Source organism: Oncorhynchus kisutch, linkage group LG11 (genome assembly GCF_002021735.2).
Source record: "Oncorhynchus kisutch isolate 150728-3 linkage group LG11, Okis_V2, whole genome shotgun sequence".
NCBI lineage: Eukaryota > Metazoa > Chordata > Actinopteri > Salmoniformes > Salmonidae > Oncorhynchus > Oncorhynchus kisutch.
In genome coordinates, this window is record NC_034184.2 from 60,874,493 (window position 1) to 60,898,878 (window position 24,386).

Below are 24,386 nucleotides of genomic sequence, written 5' to 3' on the forward strand. Positions count from 1 at the left end.
ATCTGCAGCCTGTCATCACTCAGTGTTGCTGTATTTTTGACACCATTTAAAGAGTATGGTCATTACTCATCGTCAGTGTCCCGTTAACTGATTACTTTATAAGTATGGTATTTAAACATTGGTATTTCCTTATATGGTATACCTTACATTAATTAATGACTATCAAGGTTATTGTCAATATATCATATTCACATATGGAAAGGTCACTGTAGTGCCTGACATGAACATGACATTTTGGTTGGACCTTGTGTGCCAATGAAGTGATATTCCTCTTCATTTTAATCTTATTTTGCCAGGTAGGCCTATATACCACTCTGATCGGTCTTACTGGGCTGACCTCCTGATCCCATAACCTGGACTTCATCTTCAAGTGTAATTTCCGTCTCATATTGTGCCTGTGCCAATATTCCTACACTTGACGAACGGTTGTCTTGGCTCCACACCAGAAGAGCTTCAGCTGTGTCTGTGACTAACTATAGCCATGCTATTTTTGCCTGTGTCACACAACAAATGCCAGTTAGCATTGTGTGTGTTTGTGATGGCGCGGTGTCTGTGTGTGTGTGTCTGAGAGATAGAGAGAGAGATATATATATATATAGAGAGAGAGAGAAAGCTCATACCCATCATTTTATTATATTTCCTTGTCATTGGAGTCTGGATGGAGCTCCACTCCTTGCAGGCAATAGCCTTTTGACCCTGCATGTGAAATAAACAAACGTGACGTTCCCTGAGTAGTGAGTGAATACTGAAGCGATGAAGAATCTAAGACGAGGCCTACACATGCATGGCACTGCAAGACAATAGTCTGTGGTTCACTCTTTACTTGTTGCAACTTTTCAAGACCGGTGATCCAAGTTTAAGCCTTATTCCTAGCGTCACTAGACAAACATCTTCATCACACTATTTCCAGGAAACAGATCCTGAAGGCATTTTTAATATCTTTAGGAGTTCCTACTGATACGGTCAATCAGAAACCTATGAATGTACAATACAGCATAGGACCAGCCATGCAGGTCCTATAATTCAGGATTATTGGATCTCTTTGGGATCAGCTCTGTGCGTGATTGAACATCAAAGGGGATTGCGCTCTTATTCAATGGGGTTTAACCTAAAAGGTCCAGAGATGTACTGTAATCTAAGACTAAGCCCCCTTTCCCCTGACAGTGTGTCAATCATAATTCACATTAAGGATGTATTTCTTGAAAAAGTCTCCACAGTTCTGTTGAAAGTTCAGGTGCCCTCCCAGCCAGGAATGTGATAACATGGTGGGCTAATGACTTCATCACACCCTGCAGTAAATCAGAAGGATGGTCCAATGCCACTAGTGTGTCTATATCCCAATTGGCACCCTATTCCCTATAGCGCACAATGTACAATATGCATTTCGGAAAGTATTCCTGTTTTTCACATTTTGTAACATTACGGCCTTATTCTAAAACTGATTAAATCATTTCCCCCCTCATCAATCTACACACAATACCCCATAATGAGAAAGTAAAAACAGGTTTTTAGAATTGTTTGCTAATGTATTCAAAATAAAAAACTGAAATAAGAATTCAGACCCTTTACTCAGTACTTTGTTGAAGCACCTTTGGCAGCGATTACAGCCTCGAACACCTATGTGTGAATGCTATTCATTGACTACAGCTCAGAGTTCAACACCATAGTGCCCTTCACTAAGCTAAGGACCCTGGGACTAAACACCTCCCTCTGCAACTGGATTCTGGACTTCCTGGCGGACCGCCCCCAGGTGGTAAGGGTAGGTAACAACACATCCGCCACGCTGATCCTCAACATGGGGTGCATGCTCAGTCCCCTCTTGTACTCCCTGTTCACTCATGACTGTATGGCCAGGCACGACTCCAACACCATCATCAAGTTTGCCGATTACACAACAGTGGTAGGCCTGATCACCAACAATGATGAAACAGCCTATAGGGAGGAGGTGAGACCTGGCCATGTGGTGCCAGGACAACAACCTCTCCTTCAACGTGATCAAGACAAATAGATGATTGTGGACTACAGGAAAAGGAGGACCGAGCACGCGCCCATTCTCATCAACAGGGCTGCAGTGGAGCAGGTTGAGAACTTAAAGTTCCTTGGTGTCCACATCACAAACAAACGATCATGGTCCAAACACACTAAGACAGCTGTGAAGAGGGCACAACAAACCTCTTCCCCCTCAGGAGACTGAAAACATTTGGCATGGGTCCTCAGATTCTCAAAAGGTTCTACAGCTGCACCACCGAGAGCATCCTGACTGGTTGCATCACTGCCTGGTATGGAAACTTCTTGTCCTCCGACCACAAGGCACTACAGAGGGTAGTGCGTACGGCCCAATATATCACTGGGGCCAAGCTTCCTGCCTTCCAGGACCTCGAAACCAGGCGATGTCAGAGGAAGGCCCTAAAAATGGTCAAAGACTCCAGCCACCCTAGTCATAGACTGTTCTCTCTGCTACCGCACGGCAAGTTGTACCGGAGCGCCAAGTCTAGGTCCAAGAGGTTTCTCAACAGCTTCTACCCCCAAGCCAAAAGACTAATCAAAGGGCTACCCGGACCCCTATTTTACGCTGCTGCTACTCTCTGTTTATTATCTATGCATGGTCACTTTAACTCTACCTACATGTACGTATTACCTCAATTACCTCGACTAACAGGTGCCCCTGCACATTGACTCTGTACTGGTACCCCCTGTATATAGCCTCGCTATTGATATTGTTGCTGCACAGCTATTTTCAGGCCTCTCCAGAGATGTTCCATCGGGTTCAAGTCCGGGCTCTGGCTGGCCCATTCAAGGACATTTGGAGACTTGTCCCGAAGCCAGTCCTGCGATGTCTTGGCTGTGTGCTTAGGGTCGTTGTCCTGTTGGAAGGTGAACCTTCAACCCAGTCGGAGGTCCTGAGCGCTCTGGAGCAGGTTTTCATCAAGGATATCTCTGTACTTTGCTCCATTCATCTTTTCTTAGATCCTGACTAGTCTCCCAGTCCCTGCCACTGAAAAACATCCCCACAACATGATGCTGCCACCACCATGCTTCACCGTAGGGATGGTGCCAGGTTTACTCGAGACGTGATGCTTGGAATTCAGGCCAAAGAGTAGAATCTTGTTTCTCATGGAGTGAGAGTCTTCAGGTGCCTTTTGGCAAACTCCAAGTGGCCTGTCGTGTGCCTTTTACTAAGGAGTGGCTTCCATCTGGCCACTCTACCATAATGGCCTGATTGGTGGAGTGCTGCAGAGATGGTTGTCCTTCTGGAAGCTTCTCCCATTGCCACAGAGGAACTATGGAGCTCTGTCAGAGTGACCATCGTGTTCCTCTTCACATCCCTGACCAAGGCCCTTCTTCCCCGATTGCTCAGTTTGGCTGGGCGGCCAGCTCTAGGAAGTGTCTTGGTGGTTCCAAACGTCTTCCATTTAAGAATGATGGAGGCCGCTGTGTTCTTGGAAATTGGCAACCTTCAAAGCTGCAGACATCTTTTGCTACCCTTCTCCATATCTGTGCCTCGACACAATCCTGTCTCAGAGATTTACGGACAATTCCTTTGACCTCATGGCTTGATTTTTGCTCTGACATGCACTGTCAACTGTGGGACCTAATATAGACAGGTGTGTTCCTTTCCAAATCATGTCCAATTAGTTGAATTTACCACAGGTGGACTCCAATCAAGTTGTACAAACATCTCAACAATGATCCATGGAAACAGGGTGCACCTGAAAGTAAAGAGTCGGAATACTTATGTAAAAAAGGTATTTCAGTTTTTTATTTGTAATAAATTTTTGCTTTGTCATTATGGGGTATTGTGTGTATATTGCTGAGGAAACATTTGTATTTAATACATTTTCGAATAAGGCTGTAATAGAATAAGGCTGAAAAACTCAAGGGGTCTGAATCATTTCCGAAGGCACTGTATAAAGCAGTCCACTATATAGGGATTAGGGTGACTTTTGGGACGGAACCATTCTACTTTAACCACGTGCCTCCGATTGTTTCTGGTGTGTTGGCAGGCTTGTCAGTAAGTTATCTTGCCAACGAGCATCACACCAGTTTGCCCTGGTTATGCCAACAATCAACAATCAACAACCCCACAACGTACAACTAGATAGGAGTGGGTGTTTTGGATCGTGGCGAGACAGAATCATTTCAAGCTAGTCTTCTGTGAAACTCCCACTGGAAGTTGGTCAATTGTGATTATGAACGCAAACTTTGTTTTAGTTTCCACCCCTATGAGACTATTACCCCCTAGTGGTCAATATGGGCAGTGCAATATGAGGTCATGTTTAGAGACAGTATTATTTGATTCTGGTCAGACAGGCACAGGGCAGGCTTTTGTTCTAGCCGAGCAGAAAAACACTAACATCACTAATCAATGCCTACTGGGGAAAACTGGTTGAATAAACATTGTTTCCACGTCATTTCAACCGGAAAAAACAACGTAATGACTTTGGATTTGCAAAAAATCCTCCAAGCAAGGGAATTCCGTAATTTTTTCACCCTTTATTTTCCTAAATACACAACGACATAGTGACATTTGTTGATTTCACGTTGAATTCACCATAGTTGACAACTCAACCACATGTAAATCAAAACTAGACGTTTAACTAGTTTTATTAGATTGTTTATTATTAGATTGTTTAATAGTTTTGAGATTTAAGCTCTCCTCGCCATCCCAGTTTCAAGTAGCAGACCCTTTGTATCCTCTAAACATGAACACATTAGGGTCTCAATATATTGTTCTCCATTGCTCATTCCTGTCGTTGTAGTGCAGCACCTGTTCCCATAATTATTTTTATAAAATAACATTTTATTGGTCGCATACACATATTTAGCAGATGTTATTGCGGGTGTATCGAAATGGTTGTGTTCCTAGCTCCAACAGTGCAGTACACAACAATACACACAAATCTAAAAAGTAAAATAATGGAATTAAGAAATATAGAAATATTAGGATGAGCAATGTCGGAGTCCGGAGTATAAATACTTTAGATTTTTGTAAATAGGGATCTTTTAGCCTATAATTTGTTAAAGACAGTGGTTTTAGGTGTCCACAAGTTTGCACCTATACTTGCAATAACTGGGGACATGGGCTGGGAACCCTGTGAGGTGAGAAGGAAGGTGTGTATGGTGAGACTTTGGAATACACTGTTGGATATGACAACTGCCAGAATTGCTAGTCAAGTTTTTTAATGGAATCTACCCATAGGGGGAGCCTGGGCAACTGGAATGTCTGACCTTTTTCTGACTGTTAACATCTGTACGAAAACCAAATGAAGGGAGACAGATATTATTAAAAAACATTGTTGATACAATATGAGGCGGTGGAGAAGATTAATCATAAACCCAAATTGAGAACCTTTTGTTTGACGAAGTGTGAATTCATGTGTGAGAGAAATATTATGTATAACCTACCCAAAAGGACTCCCGAGTTGCGCGGCGGTCTAAGGCAATGCATGTCGGTGCAAGAGGCATCACTACAGTCCCTGGTTCGTATCCAGGTTGTATCACATCCGGATGTGATTGGGAGTACCATAGGGCGGCGCACAATTGGTCCAGTGTAGTCCGGATTTGGCCGGGGTAGGCCATCATTGTAAACAATAATTTGTTCTTAACTGACTTGCCTAGATAAATAAAGGTTCAATAAAAAAAATATTGCAATTAAAATAAAAGCAACATTTTTAGCCATTGTATATTTACGTTTGCAGAATATTTAGATAAAGCCTGGAATAAAAGAAAAAGGGCTACCTTCAAACTCAGTGCCTCTTTGCTTGACATCATGGGAAAATCCAAAGAAATCAGCCAAGACCTCAGAAAATAAATCGTAGACCTCCACAAGTCTGGTTCATACTTGGGAGCAATTTCCAAACACCTGAAGGTACCATGTTCATCTGTACAAACAATAGTATGCAAGTATAAACACCAAGGGACCACGCAGCCGTAATACCACTCAGGAAGGAGACGCGTTCTGTCTCCTAGAGATGAACGTACTTTGGAGTGAAAATTCCAAATCAATCCAAGAACAACAGAAAGTACCTTGTGAAGATGCTGGAGGAAACGGGTACAAAAGTATCTATATCCACAGTAAAATTACTCCTATATCGACATAACCTGAAAGGCCCGTCAGCAAGGAAGAAGCCACTGCTCCAAAACCTCCATAAAAAAAACAGACTACGGTTTCCAACTGCACATGGGGACAAAGATTGTACTTTTTGGAGAAATGTCCTCTGGTCTGATGAAACAAAAATAGAACTTTTTGGCCATAATGACCATCATTATGTTTGGAGGAAAAAGGGGGAGGCTTGCAAGCCTAAGAACACCATCCCAACCGTGACGCACGGGGGTGACAGCATCATGTTGTGGGGGTGCTTTGCTGCAGGAGGGATTGGTGCACTTCTCAAAATACATTTCGTCATGAGGCAGGAACATTATGTGGATATATTGAAGCAACATCTCAAGACATCAGTCAGGAAGTTAAATCTTGGTCGAAAATGGGTATTCCAAATGGACAATGACCCCAAGCATACTTCCAAAGTTGTGGAAAATGGCTTAAGGACAACAAAGTCAAGGTATTGGAGTGGCCATCACAAAACCTCTCTCCCATAGAAAATGTGTGGGCAGAACTGAAAAGCGTGTGTGAGCAAGGAGGCCTACAAACCTGACTCAGTTACACCAGCTCTGTCAGGAGGAATGGGCCAAAATTCGGGAATGTTTGACCCAAGTTAAACCATTTTTAAGGCAATGCTACCAAATACTAATTGAGTGTATGTAAACTTCTGACCCACTGGGTATGTGATGAAAAAAATTAAAGCTGAAATAAATCATTCTCTCTACTATTATTCTGACATTTCACATTCTTAAAATGAAGTGGTGATCCTAACTAACCCAAGACAGGGAATTTTTACTCGGATTAAATGTCAGGAATTGTGAAAAACTGAGTTTAAATGTATTTGGCTAAGGTGTGTGTAAACTTCCAACTTCAACTGTATGTATGTATAGTTGAAGTCAGAAGTTTACATACACCTGAGCAAAAAACATTTAAAAACTCTTGAATTGAGTAGGTGTTCTAAAACTATTGTGTGTGTGTATCTATATACTGTATTCTTGTCGTGGCTCACCCTATATAACTTCTTCTGTACATATACTACTCAACCTTATGTATTCTTCATATATACTACATATACTGTCCATTTACTGTCCATAAATTGACCACTGTTCCATTATTAAAGTGACCAGTGTTTTATGTCTATGTACATAGGCAGCAGCCTCTAAGGTGCAGGGTTTAGTATGTTTAGATAAATACATGTCTCTGGTTCCAATCTGCTGACTCTATATTAAAAATAGTTTTTTTATGGTTAAACAAACTAAGAATAATTCCACTTCTCTTGGGAGCAGGCAGAATGCACTCCTTTTCATTAAGCAGATGGTTATTGGACCATAGTTGTAAACTATACTAATAGCTCATATCTTGAACCACCAAACTAATAATTTGTAAAATAGCACCAATAGGGATAGTTATTTATGTTTACTCTTCCGTTGGCCTATGACAAGGTGGTGGGGCTCAACTAAAATGTTATTCAATGTTGTATAAACAAGTGTTGAAAATGCCAGGGTCTCACAGCTGCATTGCATGGCTGCCATCATAAGCCTTCTTCTTCCATGCTGAATGTGCCTGTGGCTTGTCTGCATTGCTAAACCCCTTCTCTTGTTCCCTTTGAGTGTGTGTTCACTGAGAACTCCCATTAGGTTACTGCTGTGGCCCATTTTAACCAGTGAGTCATCATGGGTTCCATAGGGCTTTCTTGCTTTGGATCTCCAGTACTTAACCTTCTCCAAATGGCAACGGGGAACCAACTGTTCACTCTGACCCAAATGGGGATGTCATGAAAATTCTCCCCAAAGCATCTATAATTATCCATCCAGTCATTATTTTTCATATCTGGAGCATATGTGAAAATGTCAATTTACCCATATTCCAAAACATTTAGGGTACTATCAAAATATTGATGTGTTAAGCTACTGAGCTATAACGTGACGAAATCTGTCAATGTGCCCTTGAGCAAGGCACTTAAAACTAATTTGCTCCAGTGCTGCCATACTACTATGGCTGACCTTGTGAAACAACACATTTCATGGCCTCTATCTGGTGTGTGACAATAAAACATATTTTTGTTATATAATCATTGTATTTGGTAGGCTATATGTTTTGTATATTGAGGAAATCAGAGTTATAGTCTAATAAAAATGGTGTCACCAAAGCATTGTTATCTTACTCATGATAAGGCACAGTAAGATGCATTTATTTTCTCCGTATTTGGGCATATCTCAAGAATGTTTACGTAGCAAAGGAGTGTTTTGAGGAAACCCCATTAACTTCAATGGAGGGTATACCCAAGTAAAATTGAACTGATTTACAAGCATTACATCAAGTTATGTATAGTCAAAGCAAAGTACATGAACTAAATATCTCAAAAATATAATTGTTTTGTTATACTGTTAAAAAAATAATTGAAATCAAATAAAAATGATTTAGAAATTCTAAATTCCTCCCCATTTTCTGAAGTTAGTTTGGTCTGTAGTTCCTGTGCGGAAACATTTAAGGAAGTTAGGGCGGTGGTTGTGAGAGGGCAGCACGGGCTAACTGACTATCCAGCTTTTCGGGAATCAGGTAGCTAGGTCTAATATTTGCTTATTTGAAGCGTTATTTCACTTGCTAATCCCACGCTACTATTGAAGTGTCGGCAGTACAGCTTGAAATGTATACGCTACAATGGTTTTCATATGGAAGTATTTGTTTACTGGATGATTTAGCTTCAGCTAGCGGAGTCAGCAGGCTAGCTAAATAAGCTAACAGTCGGCTTGTTAACTGCCAAGATTACAGTATTTCCTGAAGGGGGAAAAAGAAAATGCGGTTCTAACTAGCGAGTTAAAATTGTTTTAAGTTGCATCAAGAGATTGCACGCTAGATACCTGTGTATTATAACGAGATGTGCCAAAACAAAATACATGATCTACCTAGCGAGAATTCTGGCATTCGTAATGTTTTTATCGTCTCCTCAATGTCGCTAACGTAATCTTTCTCGTAACTTTATCATAGCCATTCCACATTTTGGTCAATTTAAATGTGTGCTGTATGTTCATTTCTACGATACTGTTTGCGTTGATTAGTAGCAACAGCTGGCAACTAGATTAATCTATTTTTATAGGCCTCATTGTCCATTCATGACGTAGTATCGCTAACTAAAAGTTGTCTTTTCACTCAATTCTTTCTCAAAGTATGGAATTTCAATTGGTGTTCGTAGATACCAGTAGCGGTACGCTAAACTGTGGTTAATGTTAGCTAACATGTATCAGATTGAATTTAAGTCTGAATTCAGTCACCTAGTATTGCGTAACCTCAAATTAGATCACTAAACCGGTCTTATCCTGTGCTGTTGCTATAATAGTTAGTCAATGGTGTGGACCACTGGCTCCATCTATTACTAGCTAGGTAGGAGGCATATTATTGAAGCAGTGGCCCTCTCTCAGAATGAGGTTGTTGAACTTGCCAGAATTTTTTTTCTCTCGCGTCACTAGTTTTTCCTATCCTGTGTTAAGAGAACTAGAACAGCCTTCAACAGCAGTATAACATTTCCATTTATAGTGTAGTGAGGACACCTCTCCAGGGATTATTTTCCAGTCTGAATTAGATTAGCCCATAGTCAAGGGAAGCTGGGCGTAACTGGTCAAATCTTATTTTGGGTAATTGCATGAGCCAGTAACTGCTGCACTCAATGTTTTTCATAACTTAAGTATCATAAGATGTTGTCCAAGGAACTGAGCTTCATTGACATCCAAACACTATTTCTAAGTCTGCTTTGAAATGGTAAATGTAAAGTGATTTGGGATATTACAGATCTGTGGCTGCTGACTTCAGGAAGATGCTCTTTTGACCCTTACAGGTAAAACACACAACAGCCAAAATGTCGAGCAAAAGGGCAAAGGGAAAGACCACCAAGAAGCGCCCCCAGCGTGCTACTAGCAATGTGTTCGCTATGTTTGACCAGTCTCAGATCCAGGAGTTCAAGGAGGCCTTCAACATGATTGACCAGAACCGTGATGGGTTTGTCGACAAGGAGGATCTGCATGACATGCTAGCCTCACTGGGTGGGTATCTTAGCTTGTCCCTGAAACCCCCTTCTGCTGATCTGAAATCGGCCTGTTTTCTCTTGGACTTTGTTTAATTCACTCAATTTGAAACAGAGGCACTGAATGATTTCCAGAGTGGTATACTATGACGCAAGCTAGATCTATTCAGGCTTTTATAAAGCTAGGCTGCTTCACATTCCAGGTCGGGCTTCATCTGTACTACGACTGGATATTGCTCGTCTGCCTGTCGTTAACTCTAGCATGCTAGTTGAACGCCAAACTGTTGCTCTAAATTTTACAAAAGTTCTCAAATTCAGCAGGCTATGGTATGAAATGGGGTTTTAAAAATGCAGTCTTGTTGCGTTGTGGCCATAAACATGATCCAGAGATGTGTTTTGAAACCTCTAACCCCAGCAATTTTACTGTTAAACTCATGAGTACACTGGCTGCCAGTCTTGACTTGACTGAGAACTGCAGTCTGGTTGATTTCGGCTGTCAGTTTCCCTTTCGCAAAATGCTGTCGTGTGACGTAGTTTGGAAAGCAAGTACTCTAATATGATGGCTGTCTTATGACATTTGATGAAATATTCAATCATTAGTCTTCCTTAAATGAAGGATGATGACAGTCTTAATGAGCGGGAGGGTATCTGATGTCATTGGTCCTCCAACTTGTGACTCAGACACTTGATTCAGGAGAAATGGAGTTAGCCTGCTTCGGAGCAGGTTAGTTGTGAAGGATTCATTGCCATAGAAATATACCTGGCTGAAAGGTGAGCCACATTCGTGGTACCGGTTATCCAGAGCTGACCGAAATTACCTCGCTAACTCCAACCTGATTTGAAGTATGGTGCTCGGGTATCTCTTGAGTGTTTATTAGGCTGTTAAGCTCCCCCTTCAATGGTTATCTTGATCAAGTGTTTGACAGATTAAGGCAGAGCACCGAGTTGCCTCTTTTTATTGGGGTTGGGTGTGTTTTCCAGCTAGTGTTAGTGTTTCAATAGAGTACCCGTCATGCATTAGTAAAGAGCAGGCCGTTTCCCATCAACATTCCCTACACCCTGTTCATTGTTTTATACGCTTGAAACCATTTATGCCAATGTTGTAAAATGAGGTTACTGTTAACAGGGAGTTGCAGTCTGTTCTAATGTGGCACTTTGATTCTTTCTCAGGGAAGAACCCGTCTGATGAGTACCTGGAGGCTATGATGACTGAAGCTCCTGGGCCCATCAACTTCACCATGTTCCTCACCATGTTTGGTGAGAAGCTCAACGGCACGGACCCTGAGGACGTAATCAGAAATGCTTTTGCCTGCTTTGACGAAGAGGGTACAGGTAAGGTCTTTGGGGAAAAGTTTAGGGAATTAGCCTAATGGGAATGATGTCATGTTGGTCTCTGTGGCTGTATAGATAATGCTGTTTTAGATGCTGATAATGGATGCCAGTGTTGTGTAGAGAACAGAATTCCTGAGTTTGCTTTTCAAGATATCCCTAATCTCTGACTCAGCTGGATAGACTGGACTAGCTTTTGAGATAGTAACATGGGCTGTCCCAATAACAGCTGGACCTGTGGGTTAAACCATAGCTCCTAGGGGTTTGGGCTGAAATAAATATGAAATGGGTCCATATGGGAAATTCATGCTTACAAAAATACACACAGTACACTTTATTTCCTTGACAGGATCGTTACCCCAACTTCATTTCAAAATACCACCCTTGAGTGGGCTACATATTCCTTAAATGGATTGTAAAATACAAAGATGCTTTCTGTGAACTTTGCTCAAACGGGTTCAGGTTGCTTTGTTTGCGCAGATAATTTCAGAAATAGCTGATGGGTTGGGTGTGACTCAACAAATACTTAACTCGTGCATACCCGCCTGGGGAAAGTACCATGGGCATTTTCACATACCTGTCTGTCACCCTCTGTCCTCAGGTGTCATCCAGGAGGAATACCTCAGAGAGCTGCTGACCACCATGGGTGACCGCTTCACAGACGAGGAAGTGGACGAGCTCTTCAGGGAGGCACCCATTGACAAAAAGAGCAACTTCAACTATGTGGAGTTCACACGCATCCTAAAACACGGAGCCAAGGATAAGGACGATTAAGACCACAACCATGACAGTCATATTATGGTTTCTCTCTGGCCCCTCTTCTCCTTTACACCCAGCTAGACCATCTTGCTGCATGTCTCTGCTCTATAAAACCCATGTTAAGCAAGGCAAAACTACTGCTACCAACCATACCTGGGTCATTCCACCAATTCAATGCCTTTTGAAAAGTCTAACTTGGTAAAAGGAAACAATTTTCTGTCAAGGCCTCTTGTTCATTAAGTTTTCCATATGATAAATAAGCATTACTATAGTAACAGGGCTGATTATTTCCTCTTACATCACATTTTCATTGGGAATGGAAGCTTGTGTGCAACAGGGAGTGGCAATTGAATGACAATTGTTTAAATCTGTGTCATAGGGTTGATGTGTTATGCCCCACCCATTCAATGTTTGTTTAGAAAATAATATTTAAAGAGTAATGGTTAAAATGAGCGTTCAGTTCACGTCACAGTGTTTACCTTAAATGAGGGACAAGTGTAAATTATTTACTAATCACATGAAATTAAAGATCTTCAAATGACTGTCAAAGCAACAAAATAAATGGTGCTTTACAATGATGGTGACATTTTGGTGTTAAGTGGGTTTAAAAAAAAAGTCGGTGTGCATGGCGGGACACGTCAAAATACTAACTCATGGCACTTTAGCTAGTCTTCATATAAAAACTGATTTATTCTCCATGTGGCCTATATTAAAGGGCACTTTTAAAATGCACTATTGGTTCAGAAATTTAACTAAAATTATCAAAGGGACATGAAAGGCACTCTTCTTGTGGAACGACCCAGCTGTGAGCTCCCATTTCAGCATTGCCAGATTTGAAATCTGTATTAGAAAAGGGGCTAGCTGGTGATTGACGATCCAAACATGGTACTGGTCTGTGACGTCAATGATGGCAACTGCAACTCGACGCAAGTGCCTCAAATGGCCTGGTCTAGCTGAATTTTTACATTTTATAATAAATATAAGCTTTATAAATAAAGTACTCAACTTGTATTCTCCATTCTTGACCCTGTTTAAATGATTTGACTGTTGAAATAAACATTACGTTGTCTGACTGGATTTGTCTAGTATGCTGATGGTTCCCTTGTTCTGCTGTCTTCCTGTGCAACCCTGAGGCTGTTATGTCCCCACATTACTCATTCCACCTAGTTTGTGTGGCCGTGCATGTCAGACTGAGCACCAGCTACTTTGACAGGATTTGTTTTAAATGCCTACATACTGTTCAAATCAATGGGGGGAAATATACAGTGTCAATGCAAAAACTGCAAATAAACCACGTTAATTCAGAGGAATCCGAGTAGTATGACCTCAACCGGATTTTTTTTGCCTCTGAAGATAATGTAGGTCAAATCATCGTGGGGGGTCCACTTTGACTGCGCAGTTAAACTTTTTCAGTGTACTTATCCCCATCGATACTTTTAGTCAATCAAGGATACGCAGGATTTTCTGAATTTTTAACACACTCGGTACAGTATTAGTTTGGTAACATTTAACAAATGGTTTACAGCGCGTTCTAGTGGCGTTGTAAAACAGATATACCCACCCTATTAGTTTACAACGGGGCCAATCACGAATGAGCACCTTCGTTACCGAACCACGCTTTACCGGTGGGTGGATTTTACTTTTTGTTTTGTCAGTGCGTCCTGTTCCACGAAAGGTAATCTGTACCTAGTACTCTTCTTGCGAACTGTTTAGTTTAAAGTAAGGAAATGTATCATGTCAATGCCTCCGTTGTAGGACATAGTCACGTTTAATAGTTATCTATTGTATTGCCCATAATATAACATGAACTTCCGCTTTGCAGCTAGCTAGCTAAATTGTTCACTAGAACGTATACAGCCTTCGTCAGATTTGACTTTTCGTAGCAGGTTAGGATAATTTAGGTAGCAGATTATGATAATTAACGTATTAGGTTAGGATAATTGTTAAGGTTATGAAAATGTTTGGGGTTATAGTTTGCTCAAATGCAATACAGTATAAACTTTTGACGTTCATTTGACAATCTGTATCCCTTCTAGCCATGACTGCTAGCTAACACAAGGGCAAAATGACATTTTGTGCTCTCCGGTGGTTTGCACTGCATTAGTTCGCAAAATGCTGACATTTGAATGGATTTTCTTAATGTATGACTAGGTCGTGGTATGCGTAGTTAGCATATGCTGTGTGCAGTCGCTGGTTTGATAACCACCAGCAAGCCAAGGTTACTTAATATTTTTTTTCTATCTTTTATTTAAGTCAGTTTAGAACAAATTCTTATTTTTAAATGACGACCTGGGTTAACTGCCTTGTTCAGGGGCAGAACGACAGATGTTTACCTTGTCAGCTCTGGGATTCGATCTAGCAACCTTTCGGTTACTTGTCCAACGCTCTAACCACTACATCCAACCACTAACCACTACCTGCCGCCCCACAATTAGCACGCTAACATAAAAATGAATGGGACATTCCATGGAAACCATCTTGCGATCCATCTTACTCCGGTGATTATTGTCAACTGAAACCGCCCATTCGGTCAACTTAGTTACCAGAACTTTGTAGGCTTAGCTAACCATCTGCTCCTATGCTCATACAGGTTTGAACTGCCTATTGAATCCTGGAACAGAGCCATGGCTTTAAAGGTGATCAAGAGGCTTCAACTTCTCAGGCAGACAGGGGGACACCTCTGTCCTCCAGGCGAGCTGAGTCGCACCAGACTCCTGAGTGTTCCGATAGGGGAGCCCATGTGTGTGGCGTGTCTATGGACTTCAGCGGACCGCTGTATCCAGAGGCAGGGCTGTCGGAAACTCAGTCAGCCAGACTGTGGGAGGATGAGTTTGTCCACCATTACCAAGGACCCTTTCTACACCACTGGGTCAGTCAGCCTCCACAAAGACTCAGTCCCCAGGTTCCGTCTGAGTCAGCTGCACCGGCCCACTGATGCAGAGGAGAAGGCCTTCCATGACCGCCTGGTTAGCTGCTCTTCCTCCAGACAGGTGCTGAGACTCCTCCGCACGGTGGAGATTATGTCTGACACCATGGCAGCTGCAGCCCTGCACCGCGTGGCTGACATAGAGCAGGATGGCATCTCCCTGAAGGACCCCAAAGTGCTGGAAGAGGACACTCTCAGGGCACTGTGCTGCCAGCTGGAGCGGGACTCTGGGCGTCTGACGGAGGCCGGGTTGGTTTCTGCCCTGCTGGCCAGCACACGCCTCTATGTGGACCCCTGGAGCACGCTGGTGGTTCGGCTGGTGTCAGAGAGCCAGGAGCGGCTGGACAGGGGCCAGATGAGCGTGGCCCAGCTGTGCACCCTGGGCCAGGCCCTGCTGGCCCTGGAGGGCCCTGGCTGTGGGATGCTGGAGCAGCTGATGGTGCAGTTACAGAGGCAGGGGCCTAGTCAGTGGAGCCTGGTAGAACTCACTGCAGTATACAGACTGCTGCAGGCAGGAGTAGGGGAGGAGGGTCGCTACCAGGACCTCCTAAACGCTATGCACACCTACACTGTGTCAGTCACCTCACGTATGGACCCCCCTGCTATCAGCAGCGTGCTTAGTGCTTTGGTGGTCCTGAACCAGACCCAGGCCATGCCCCTGGTTATTAGCCTGTGTAAGCAGGCGGTCAGGCACATACCCAACTTCAGAGACGAGGAGCTGGGTCTAGTGCTCGGGGCGCTTATGCACTTCGGCCACAGCGACCACTTCTTGGTGGAGGCCATGGAGAGGCATGTGCCCAAGATGACGTTCACGTCCCACCCAGAGACAGTGACCAAGGTGATGCAGTATTTTGGGCGTCGGAACATCCTGTCGCTGCCAGTGTTTGACGCGGTGGCAGAGAGCTTTGTGTACCGGGCAGACGAATACAGCACCAGCCAAGTGGCCAGGCAGATCATGCCGTTCGGGAAGCTGGGCTACCTGCCGCCCAACGCCGGGGAGGTGTTCCGGAAGGTGGAGGCCATCCTGCATGCACGCTTCTCTCACTTCCAGCCCCGGACACTCCTCAACCTGCTGCACTCCTGCATCCTGGTAGAGCGGTTCCCTGTTAACTTTGTGTCCAAGGTCTTCAACCGCTACTTCCTCCAGCAACTACAAGGTAATGCAGCCTTAGTAAATTAGCCCACGCTTATTTTACTACTCTCCATACTTATATCGGCACAGTTTATTTGGTTAATCAATTGCACGGCCTTTGATTAATACTTTTTAAATGAATTTGTGTTCCAGAGCAAGGCTCAGGGGTTGACCGGATTGTTCTGGCACAACTGACCCAACTCTACATGACTGTGAAGCTTGAATGCCCTTTCTATGAGGTAGGCTAACGAGTTAGTACAAATCAATCATTCTAAGGATCGCATTGCAACTTCAACTGCAGTATTGACATCCTAGCACACTATCCTCCGATTCACCCTTAACACCCTGTTTTAAACCCAGGGTCCGAGGCTCCTTCCTAAGTACCGTGTCAAGTCTTTCCTAACTCCTGGTCGGTCTCTGGAGACGCCGGTTGACGGACACCTCTACAACTATGTGAAAACTGGCCTGGTGGATCTACTAGGAGCCCGCACCTACTTCGCTTCCAGAGTCCTCACTCCATACTGCTACACGCTAGGTAACGTACAGACAACACCGCTAACCTTTCCTTCAAAGCTTCAGACATCCATATACTGAAAATGAAAGGTGCAAAGACAAATCCGGCCTCTGTTTGTCATTTCAGATGTGGAAATAAAGCTTGACGAGGAAGGATATGTATTGCCTGCCAGTCAAATCGATGATATCTACAAGAGGTATAAAACAATACATTTAAACTATGAAATTCATAAACGTAGGTGATAAAATTGTTGTACTATAGCGATTTTATTCACTCGTGTACTTGCAGGATAGCAGTTTGCGTCGACGGCCACAAGAGGTTCACTGTGAACACAAGACAGCTGCTAGGGAAAGAGGCCATCAAGCAGCGGCACCTGAGGCTTCTGGGATACGAAGTTGTTCAGGTCAGAAATTCACTCTGCAACCTTTGTTCTGTTTTCCATCTGCTGTAAATTCTGATTTCAGCCCCTCTGCTAATGTATTGTCAAGAGCATATCTGTATTCACTCGGATCTTCTGTTTTTGCTCTGTGCTCCCTTTGTTACTAATAGTCTTGTTTTTTCAGATTCCTTACTATGAATTTGAAAATCTTTGGAACAAGACTGAGGTTGTTGAATACCTTCACAAGAAGATCTTCCCCCTCAGCTATAGGCTCAGTTGGTGATGACCGTCTCAAACAAGGGCTTTGTTGCTGTGGTTGTCATAAAACTATACAGTTTGGGCACTGTGTTTTTGTAAGGGTCTGTATCAGGGCTCTCCAAACCTGATCCTGGAGAGCTACCTTCCTGTAGGTTTTCACTTCAACTCCAGTTGTAACTTACCTGATTCAGCTTATTAACAAGCTAATTATTAGAATCAGTGAAAATCTAGAGGACAGTAGTTCTCCAGGAACAGGTTTGGAGAGCCCTCGTCTAAATGTTCCATTGTCCAACATTTGTACACAGAGAAAGCATATCATTCAACTACATGAATACTTTCAGAAATGTATTTATTGCTTTTGAGCGATTGTAATTCTACGAGTGTTCTATTGTATAATTAAATGACTCATTTAGTCCTGTCTCCTTCCTTTGTTAAAAAAAAAAAAAAACATCTTCCTGATTTATAACTAATCCACCATTACCATCTTTTGAAATATATTATATTTATTGGTAGTTGGCAACACAGTGCTGCAGGAGAAGTTAAAACCAAATACCAAGAAACACCTTGGAGAAAAAAAAACATTTGTTCATACGATCAAGAATTAATAGCATAGCTGATGCATCACCATGGATTCTCTTCAAAAGCTAAGGTGGGTTGAGTCTTGTTTACCACCACGTAATAATGCATCAGTCGAATATACATTGTAAAAAGGCTATGATACATTAAAAAAAAAACTGTTGGGAGAATTGCCATTGGTTCATGCCTGCTGTCTATCCATTATGTGGCAGGGATCTGTGGTAGTCCAAATTCATCCACCAGAACTCCATCCTGAAAAACATATGCACAATAAATGACATTTTATTAGGAAACATCTAAATGAGATCATAAAAGCATCTTCAATGCAATTTCCTAAAAAACAAACAACCCTTTGAACAAGGCAGCTGTACTGGTAACAGTTATGTTTGCCAGTGATCCACTACCAAACATGGTCAGAGAGATGTGTACCCGGTTTGTTGCCCTGTCACTGGGTATTCCTTCTGGGATGGAGGGGGCAGTGCTGGCCTCATCCAGGTAGGAGCTGTCATCATCTAGCAGCAGCTCATCTCCCAGGGCATCCAGCTCTGGGAACACACACAGCCATTGATGTAAGGACTTTATTGACTGCTGTTGTATCACTGGGCTGAAGTGAACAAAACTTCTCTGTAGTGTGGTGGGAAATTATACCATCTATTGATATATAGCAGTGTTTTAATATAGATCTAGTCTACTGGAGCAAAACCAACTGTTGTAACATAATAGTGTCAGTGTATTGTCTTCCTTGTGGCTGTGTCATACTCTCACAGTACTGACCTGCTTCCAGGTCATCGTCATCGATCTCTGGCGTCCCGTAGCTTCTGCTCATCGCCTCCTGCACCTCGTTGGCGTCCTCCATCATGTCCTCCAGCTGGTCCTGGAGATCCTGCATCAGGAACACAAAGAGCTCTTAACCCAAACGTCTGTCATTCTCATTACCTAATGGGCCATCCTCACTGAAACCCCACATTCACTTAACCTGGGTGAACACAAACCAGATAACTTGAATATATTGAGTAGCCAAATAGAAGACAACCGGCTTACCTCAATCTGATCGATCTTCACATTCTTGTATGCCGCCTTCATCTCTTTGGCTCCAATTTTCATAGCATCCACCTATAATGCAATGTCAGACATGTTTACCCAGAGAACTATGACAACTACAGTAAATTGTAAGTGCTACAGTCATTACTGATCCATCTTACTGTTGTTTTTGTGTCTTTGAGAGTTTGTATTGTGTAGTTGGCCTGTTCCATGTTGAAGGACTGCTGTGTGAGGTTATCTCTCTGGCCCTCATACCTGAAAAACATCACAATTCAAATGATAACCTCCATTAATTAAGACGTTATGATGTGCTCATGTGACTATGGTTTACAGCTCACTATGTGGTTCATCATTGTGCTACTGTGACGTTGGTCCTGACTGATTGGAGGCGTTTCAGGCATTGGCAGACTGCTTTCATAAATGACTCACATTCTCTTCTGCTTCAGCACTCTCATTGCCTTCTGCTTGACCATGTTCTGATGAAAACATAACCAGGAAACACAACATCAAGCATAAATACTGGTATACTGTACATTTATAATGTTCCAAACAAGTGGAACTGTAGAGGGAGGATGCAGACTATTTTGATTAAAATAGGCTATATGTCCCAAATTATTGCACAACTTATAGCTGAATATGATCCACTAGTGCTAGCGATCCTCAGGAACAACCACACAAATGTGACAGAGGAAAGAAAGGGCAACTAACAATGCAATGGAATGATGCAAAATGTAAGGAAACTGACACTACAGTTATAAATGTATGTGGGTATAACTGACGGTGGCTAATATTTAACACGATACAAATTGTAAACACTCAAATTAGTATGATATGTTACATCATACATTTTTCAAATTCATAAAATATTGTACTTTTTTCAAATTCGTAACATATATGAATTGTAATTAGTAACATCTCGTACAAAATGGGTGATGAAAATCCACAAACTAATACATACCATACTAAATGGCATTTATCGGATTTACCTACATAATAAAACGAAATGCTCAGAGACCAGGTTGGTATAATAAACGACTGACTGGTAAACATATCTACTATCCCAGTCTGCTTCACTCAGTGCAGGCCTTCACGCTTACCTTTGAAGGACCGTCTCTCATCTTCTTCATCTGATCCTTGTACTTGACCAGTTCAACATCTAGTCTGGCAATCTTCTTGTCAACAGACTCCGCTCGTGAGTCAACCTTAAGAAGATAGAAAGAGTAACGAGTTAGCCAGGCAGACTCTTTTCATAACACATAGGTGCTTTTAGCAACGCGGGTGTATTTGCATACAATAGCGTTGCTTTCAATTGTATTGGGTTGCACAAAAAAACTCTGTGCGAAGCCTGAAGTTAAATACAATAACATTTCCAGTTACTGTGCCGGTGGGCAGGACGGTTGGTCATTACGACGGAGGGAATTTGAGTCAAAATATCTAAAGGATCTTATTATTAAACAGACTTTCCGAACGTGGGTCTGTGTAGGAAAAAGTTTAGAGTTGGGATGTCCCAACTCTGACGTCACACCATTGAAGTGGACATTTTTAAATGGGTTTTGTTGGGTTAGATAAGGATTAAGGGGTTAGGGTAGGGACGTCCCAAGGAACCCAGATAACAATAACCCAGGGTTTCCCAAACTCTGTCCTCGGGACCCCAAGGGGTGCACGTTTTGGTTTTTGCCTTCAAGCATCAAGCTTTGATAATTTGAATCAGCTGTTTAGTGTTAGTGTAAAAAACAAAACGTGCACCCCATTGGGGTCCCTAGAAACAGTTTGGGAAATGCTGCACTAACCTGTTGTAGACCCACTTCCTCTCTGCTTACCTCATGTCAAAATAAAAAAAGTCCCTCAAAAGTGATTAGTTTTTTGTCCACATATGGCTTGTGCAGGACTTATTTTGACATGAGGTAAGCAGAGACCCACGTTTAGAAAGTCTTTAATAATACTATCCCTTCGATATTTTGTCAATTTTCCCCCATCATAATGAACGCACAGTAAGTTGAAATGGAATTATAAAGCAACGTTATTGTATGTTAATATACCCCCGTTGCCAAAAGCAGTGCATTCGGAAACTACTCAGACCCCTTGACTTTTTCCACATTTTGTTACATTACAGCCTTATTCTAAAATGGATAAATGAAGAAAAAAAATCCTCAAAAACATATACATTTTTTTACATTTGCAAATAAATAAAACAGAAATATCTTATTTACATAGATATTCAGACCCTTTGCTATGAGACTCAAAATTGCACTCAGGTACATCCTGTTTCCATTGATCATCCTTGAGATGTTTCTACAACTTGATTCGAGTCTACCTGTGGTAAATTCAATTGATTGGACATGATTTGGAAAGGCACACAACTGTCTATACAAAGGTCCCACAGTTGACAGGTCAGAGCAAAAACCAAGCTATGAGGTCGAAGGAATTGTCTGTTGAGACAGGATTGTGTCGAGGCACAGATCTGGGGAAGGGTATCAAAACCTTTCTGCTGCATTGAAGGTTCAAGAACACAGTGGTCGAAGTTTGGAACCACCAAGACTCTTCCTAGAGCTGGCCGCCCAGCCAAACTGAGCAATCGGGAGAGAATGGCCGTGGTCAGGAAGGTGACCAAGAACCTGATGGTCATTGACAGAGCTCTAGAGTTCCTCAGTGGAGATGGAAGAAACTTCCAGAAGTACAACCATCTCTGCAGCACTCCACCAATCCGGCCTTTATGATAGATTGGCCAGACTGAAGCCACTCCTCAGTAAAAAGGCATATGGTGGCCTGCTTGGAGTTTGCCAAAAGGCAACTAAAGAGAAACAAGATTCTCTGGTCTGATGAAACCAAGATTGAACTCTTTGGCCTGAATGCCAAGCGTCACGTCTGGAGGAAACCTGGCACCATCCCTACGGTGAAGCATGGTGGTGGCGGTATTATGCTGTGGGGATGTTATTCAGAGGCAGAGGGGACGATTTAATTCATTTTAGAATAAGGCTGTAACATAACAAAATGTTAAAAGTCAAGGGGTCTGAATACATTCCGAATGCGCTGTACCTCAACTCTTTTGTTTGAGTCTGAAGTCATTGTAATAACATTTTGTGGTATCAGAAAGTTATTAAAATACATGTATTAGTTATTATAATAATCATACCTTCTATTTCTACCTTCAATGGCACTAGCTAAAAATAGCCTTGTTCAAACCTGTAAAACTGGTTGGTTGGAAAAACACCTTTTAGCCAGTGGTTCCCAACCTTGTTTCGGTGACTCTACCACCAAATGAATTTGGCTCTGCCCCGAGTACCCCTGAAGTACCCCCGCATGTGCATTTGACCAAAAGGGCTTTGGTCTCATGAGTCTTCAGTACCCCTGGTTGGGAATCATTGTTTTAGCCTACAGTGGAAAACCAACATCACCTTACTGTACTTTTGTCAACTGGCCATCTAGATAATTAGGCAAGTTAGCTTAGTAACTACGACAATATTACAATGCTAATCAAACTAACTTACAACACCACGCTGAAAAGTACGTAGCTAAACAGTATTCTATAAACTATAGGTATCAAATGGGCTGTCATGCAGGACAACTCTCCCATTATTTCTAGAACAATCAGATGTCATCTAGCTAGCCAGCAAGCAAAGTTCTTTTGTTTGTTTGTCAAAGACACTGCTCTGATTAAGTTATTTCCATATACTTACATTTCCTATACAGTCCGTTAGATTTGGTGGGGGTCCCTTCGGTTTTCCTCGACCAAAAATACGGTTCATTCTGAAATAAATAACCAATAACTCAAAACAACAAAGAATCTATCTGCCCGTCAAAAAATAAGGCAAACCCGGAAGCAACATTGAGCTGACGTCACATGATTTAATTTACTTCTACAAAAATCTTCCCCCGCCCTAAAGCAGGAATGTGGTGCTAAATATTATTTGATTTAGTTACATTCTCAAGTCATGTCGTTTATAACAAACACTTAAAGACGAACATATAGAAATATATATTTTTTGGGGTGGTTTACTGAGAGGCAAGAGGTCAATCAAGAAATGTGCAATCTTTGTATTTATTTTTGCCATATCACCATCTGCTGGATGGTTGATTGAGTAGTACATGTGCAGCATAAAATAGACTAGGCCTGCTAATGTTAGGACATTTAACAGATTAAAATGTAAGGATAAATAGATGAATAACAATAAAACATGTTGAAATTAACAAACAAAAAGTTGTTTTTAATTGAGAAAAGATAGCAATACAATAGTTGTTATTCAGTATAGGCTACATCATGTTACCTGATGAAATTGCTGTACAATAGGATCTTGTTGCCATCTAATGCACATTCAAATGTCACAATAAACACTGCAGAGCTCTCCCTGTCCTCTGCCGTGCCCTGATTGTAATTACTGCTGAAGATATCTGGTTATGTGCATGTACACCCTGGCCCATCTACTGTTGCTAGCCCCAACTCTGACTTTTGCTCTGATATCTGCTCCACGGATTTCTGCTCTCGTAAAAGCCTGGGTTTTCCGCAACTTAACACAAGAAGCTTATTACCTAAAATGAATCAATTGAAAGTGTGGGTTCACATCTCGAATCCAGATGTGTTGGTCATTACTGAGACGTGGTTAAGAAAGAGTGTTTTGAACACTGATGTTAACCTTTCTGGTTATAACCTTTTTTGGAAAGACAGCTCTTCCAAAGGTGGTGGAGTTGCAATCTTTACAAAGGAACGCTGTCAGTGCTCGGTTGTCTCCACCAAGTCTATTTCCAAACAATTTAATTTGCTGGTTTTAAGCATTGGACTTTCAAATAGCTCTTTGTTGACTGTTGCTAAGTGTTATTGTATCAGTATAACTTTAGACCGTCCCCTCGCCCATACCCAGGGACCCTCTGCACACATCAACAACATTCACCCACGAAGCATCGTTACCCATCGCTCCACAAAAGCCAAGGGGAACCACTACTTCAAGGTCTCAGAGCAAGTGACGTCACCGATTGAAACGCCATTAGCGCGCACCGCTAACTAGCTAGCCATTTCACATCCGTTACACTCACCCCCCTTTTGACCTCCTCCTTTTTCCGCAGCAACCAGTGATCCGGGTCAACAGCTTCAATGTAACAGTATAAACAGTATAACTTCAGTATACCCCTCCCTTCGCCCATACCCGGGCGCGAACCAGGGACCCTCTGCACACATCAACAACAGTCACCCCTCGAAGCATCGTTACCCATCGCTCCACAAAAGCCATGGCCCTTGCAGAGCAAGGGGAACCACTACTTCAAGGTCTCAGAGCAAGTGACATCACCGATTGAAATGCCACTAGCGCACACCGCTAACTAGCTAGCCATTTCACATCCGTTACATTATCATCAACCATCAG

At 42.3% G+C, this 24,386-nt stretch overlaps 3 protein-coding genes across 6 annotated transcripts; 2 read left to right on the forward strand and 1 right to left on the reverse strand.

The window, feature by feature from the left end:
* Positions 1 to 8,553: 8,553 nt before the first annotated feature.
* myl12.1 (myosin, light chain 12, genome duplicate 1) lies at positions 8,554 to 13,283 on the forward strand. Of its 2 annotated transcripts, none has more exons than XM_020494755.2 (4): positions 8,554 to 8,659; positions 9,933 to 10,137; positions 11,289 to 11,450; positions 12,049 to 13,283. In XM_020494755.2, exons 2-4 carry the CDS (start codon positions 9,954 to 9,956, stop codon positions 12,219 to 12,221), a joined length of 519 nt encoding a protein of 172 aa, XP_020350344.1. In that variant the 5' UTR covers positions 8,554 to 8,659; positions 9,933 to 9,953; the 3' UTR covers positions 12,222 to 13,283. The 2 variants fall into 2 exon arrangements, with proteins under 2 accessions (XP_020350344.1, XP_020350345.1); XM_020494756.2 differs by having other exon boundaries at positions 8,582 to 8,661; positions 9,936 to 10,137.
* Positions 13,284 to 13,684: 401 nt separating this feature from the next.
* On the forward strand, positions 13,685 to 17,828 carry fastkd3 (FAST kinase domains 3). Of its 3 annotated transcripts, none has more exons than XM_020494753.2 (7): positions 13,685 to 13,831; positions 14,797 to 16,289; positions 16,418 to 16,503; positions 16,625 to 16,799; positions 16,905 to 16,974; positions 17,067 to 17,181; positions 17,342 to 17,828. In XM_020494753.2, the coding sequence occupies exons 2-7, from the start codon at positions 14,831 to 14,833 to the stop codon at positions 17,438 to 17,440; spliced, it is 2,004 nt and encodes a 667-aa protein (XP_020350342.1). In that variant the 5' UTR covers positions 13,685 to 13,831; positions 14,797 to 14,830; the 3' UTR covers positions 17,441 to 17,828. The 3 variants fall into 3 exon arrangements, with proteins under 3 accessions (XP_020350342.1, XP_020350340.1, XP_020350339.1); XM_020494751.2 differs by having other exon boundaries at positions 13,686 to 13,881; XM_020494750.2 differs by lacking the exon at positions 13,685 to 13,831 and adding an exon at positions 13,875 to 14,704.
* Positions 17,829 to 17,837: 9 nt separating this feature from the next.
* LOC109899478 (charged multivesicular body protein 5) lies at positions 17,838 to 22,870 on the reverse strand. The gene is made up of 8 exons (XM_020494754.2): positions 22,710 to 22,870; positions 20,130 to 20,234; positions 19,462 to 19,508; positions 19,194 to 19,287; positions 19,033 to 19,104; positions 18,766 to 18,874; positions 18,421 to 18,536; positions 17,838 to 18,243 (listed from the first exon to the last, which is right to left on the reverse strand). Exons 1-8 carry the CDS (start codon positions 22,776 to 22,778, stop codon positions 18,193 to 18,195), a joined length of 663 nt encoding a protein of 220 aa, XP_020350343.1. The 5' UTR covers positions 22,779 to 22,870; the 3' UTR covers positions 17,838 to 18,192.
* Between the last annotated feature and the right edge of the window lie 1,516 nt (positions 22,871 to 24,386).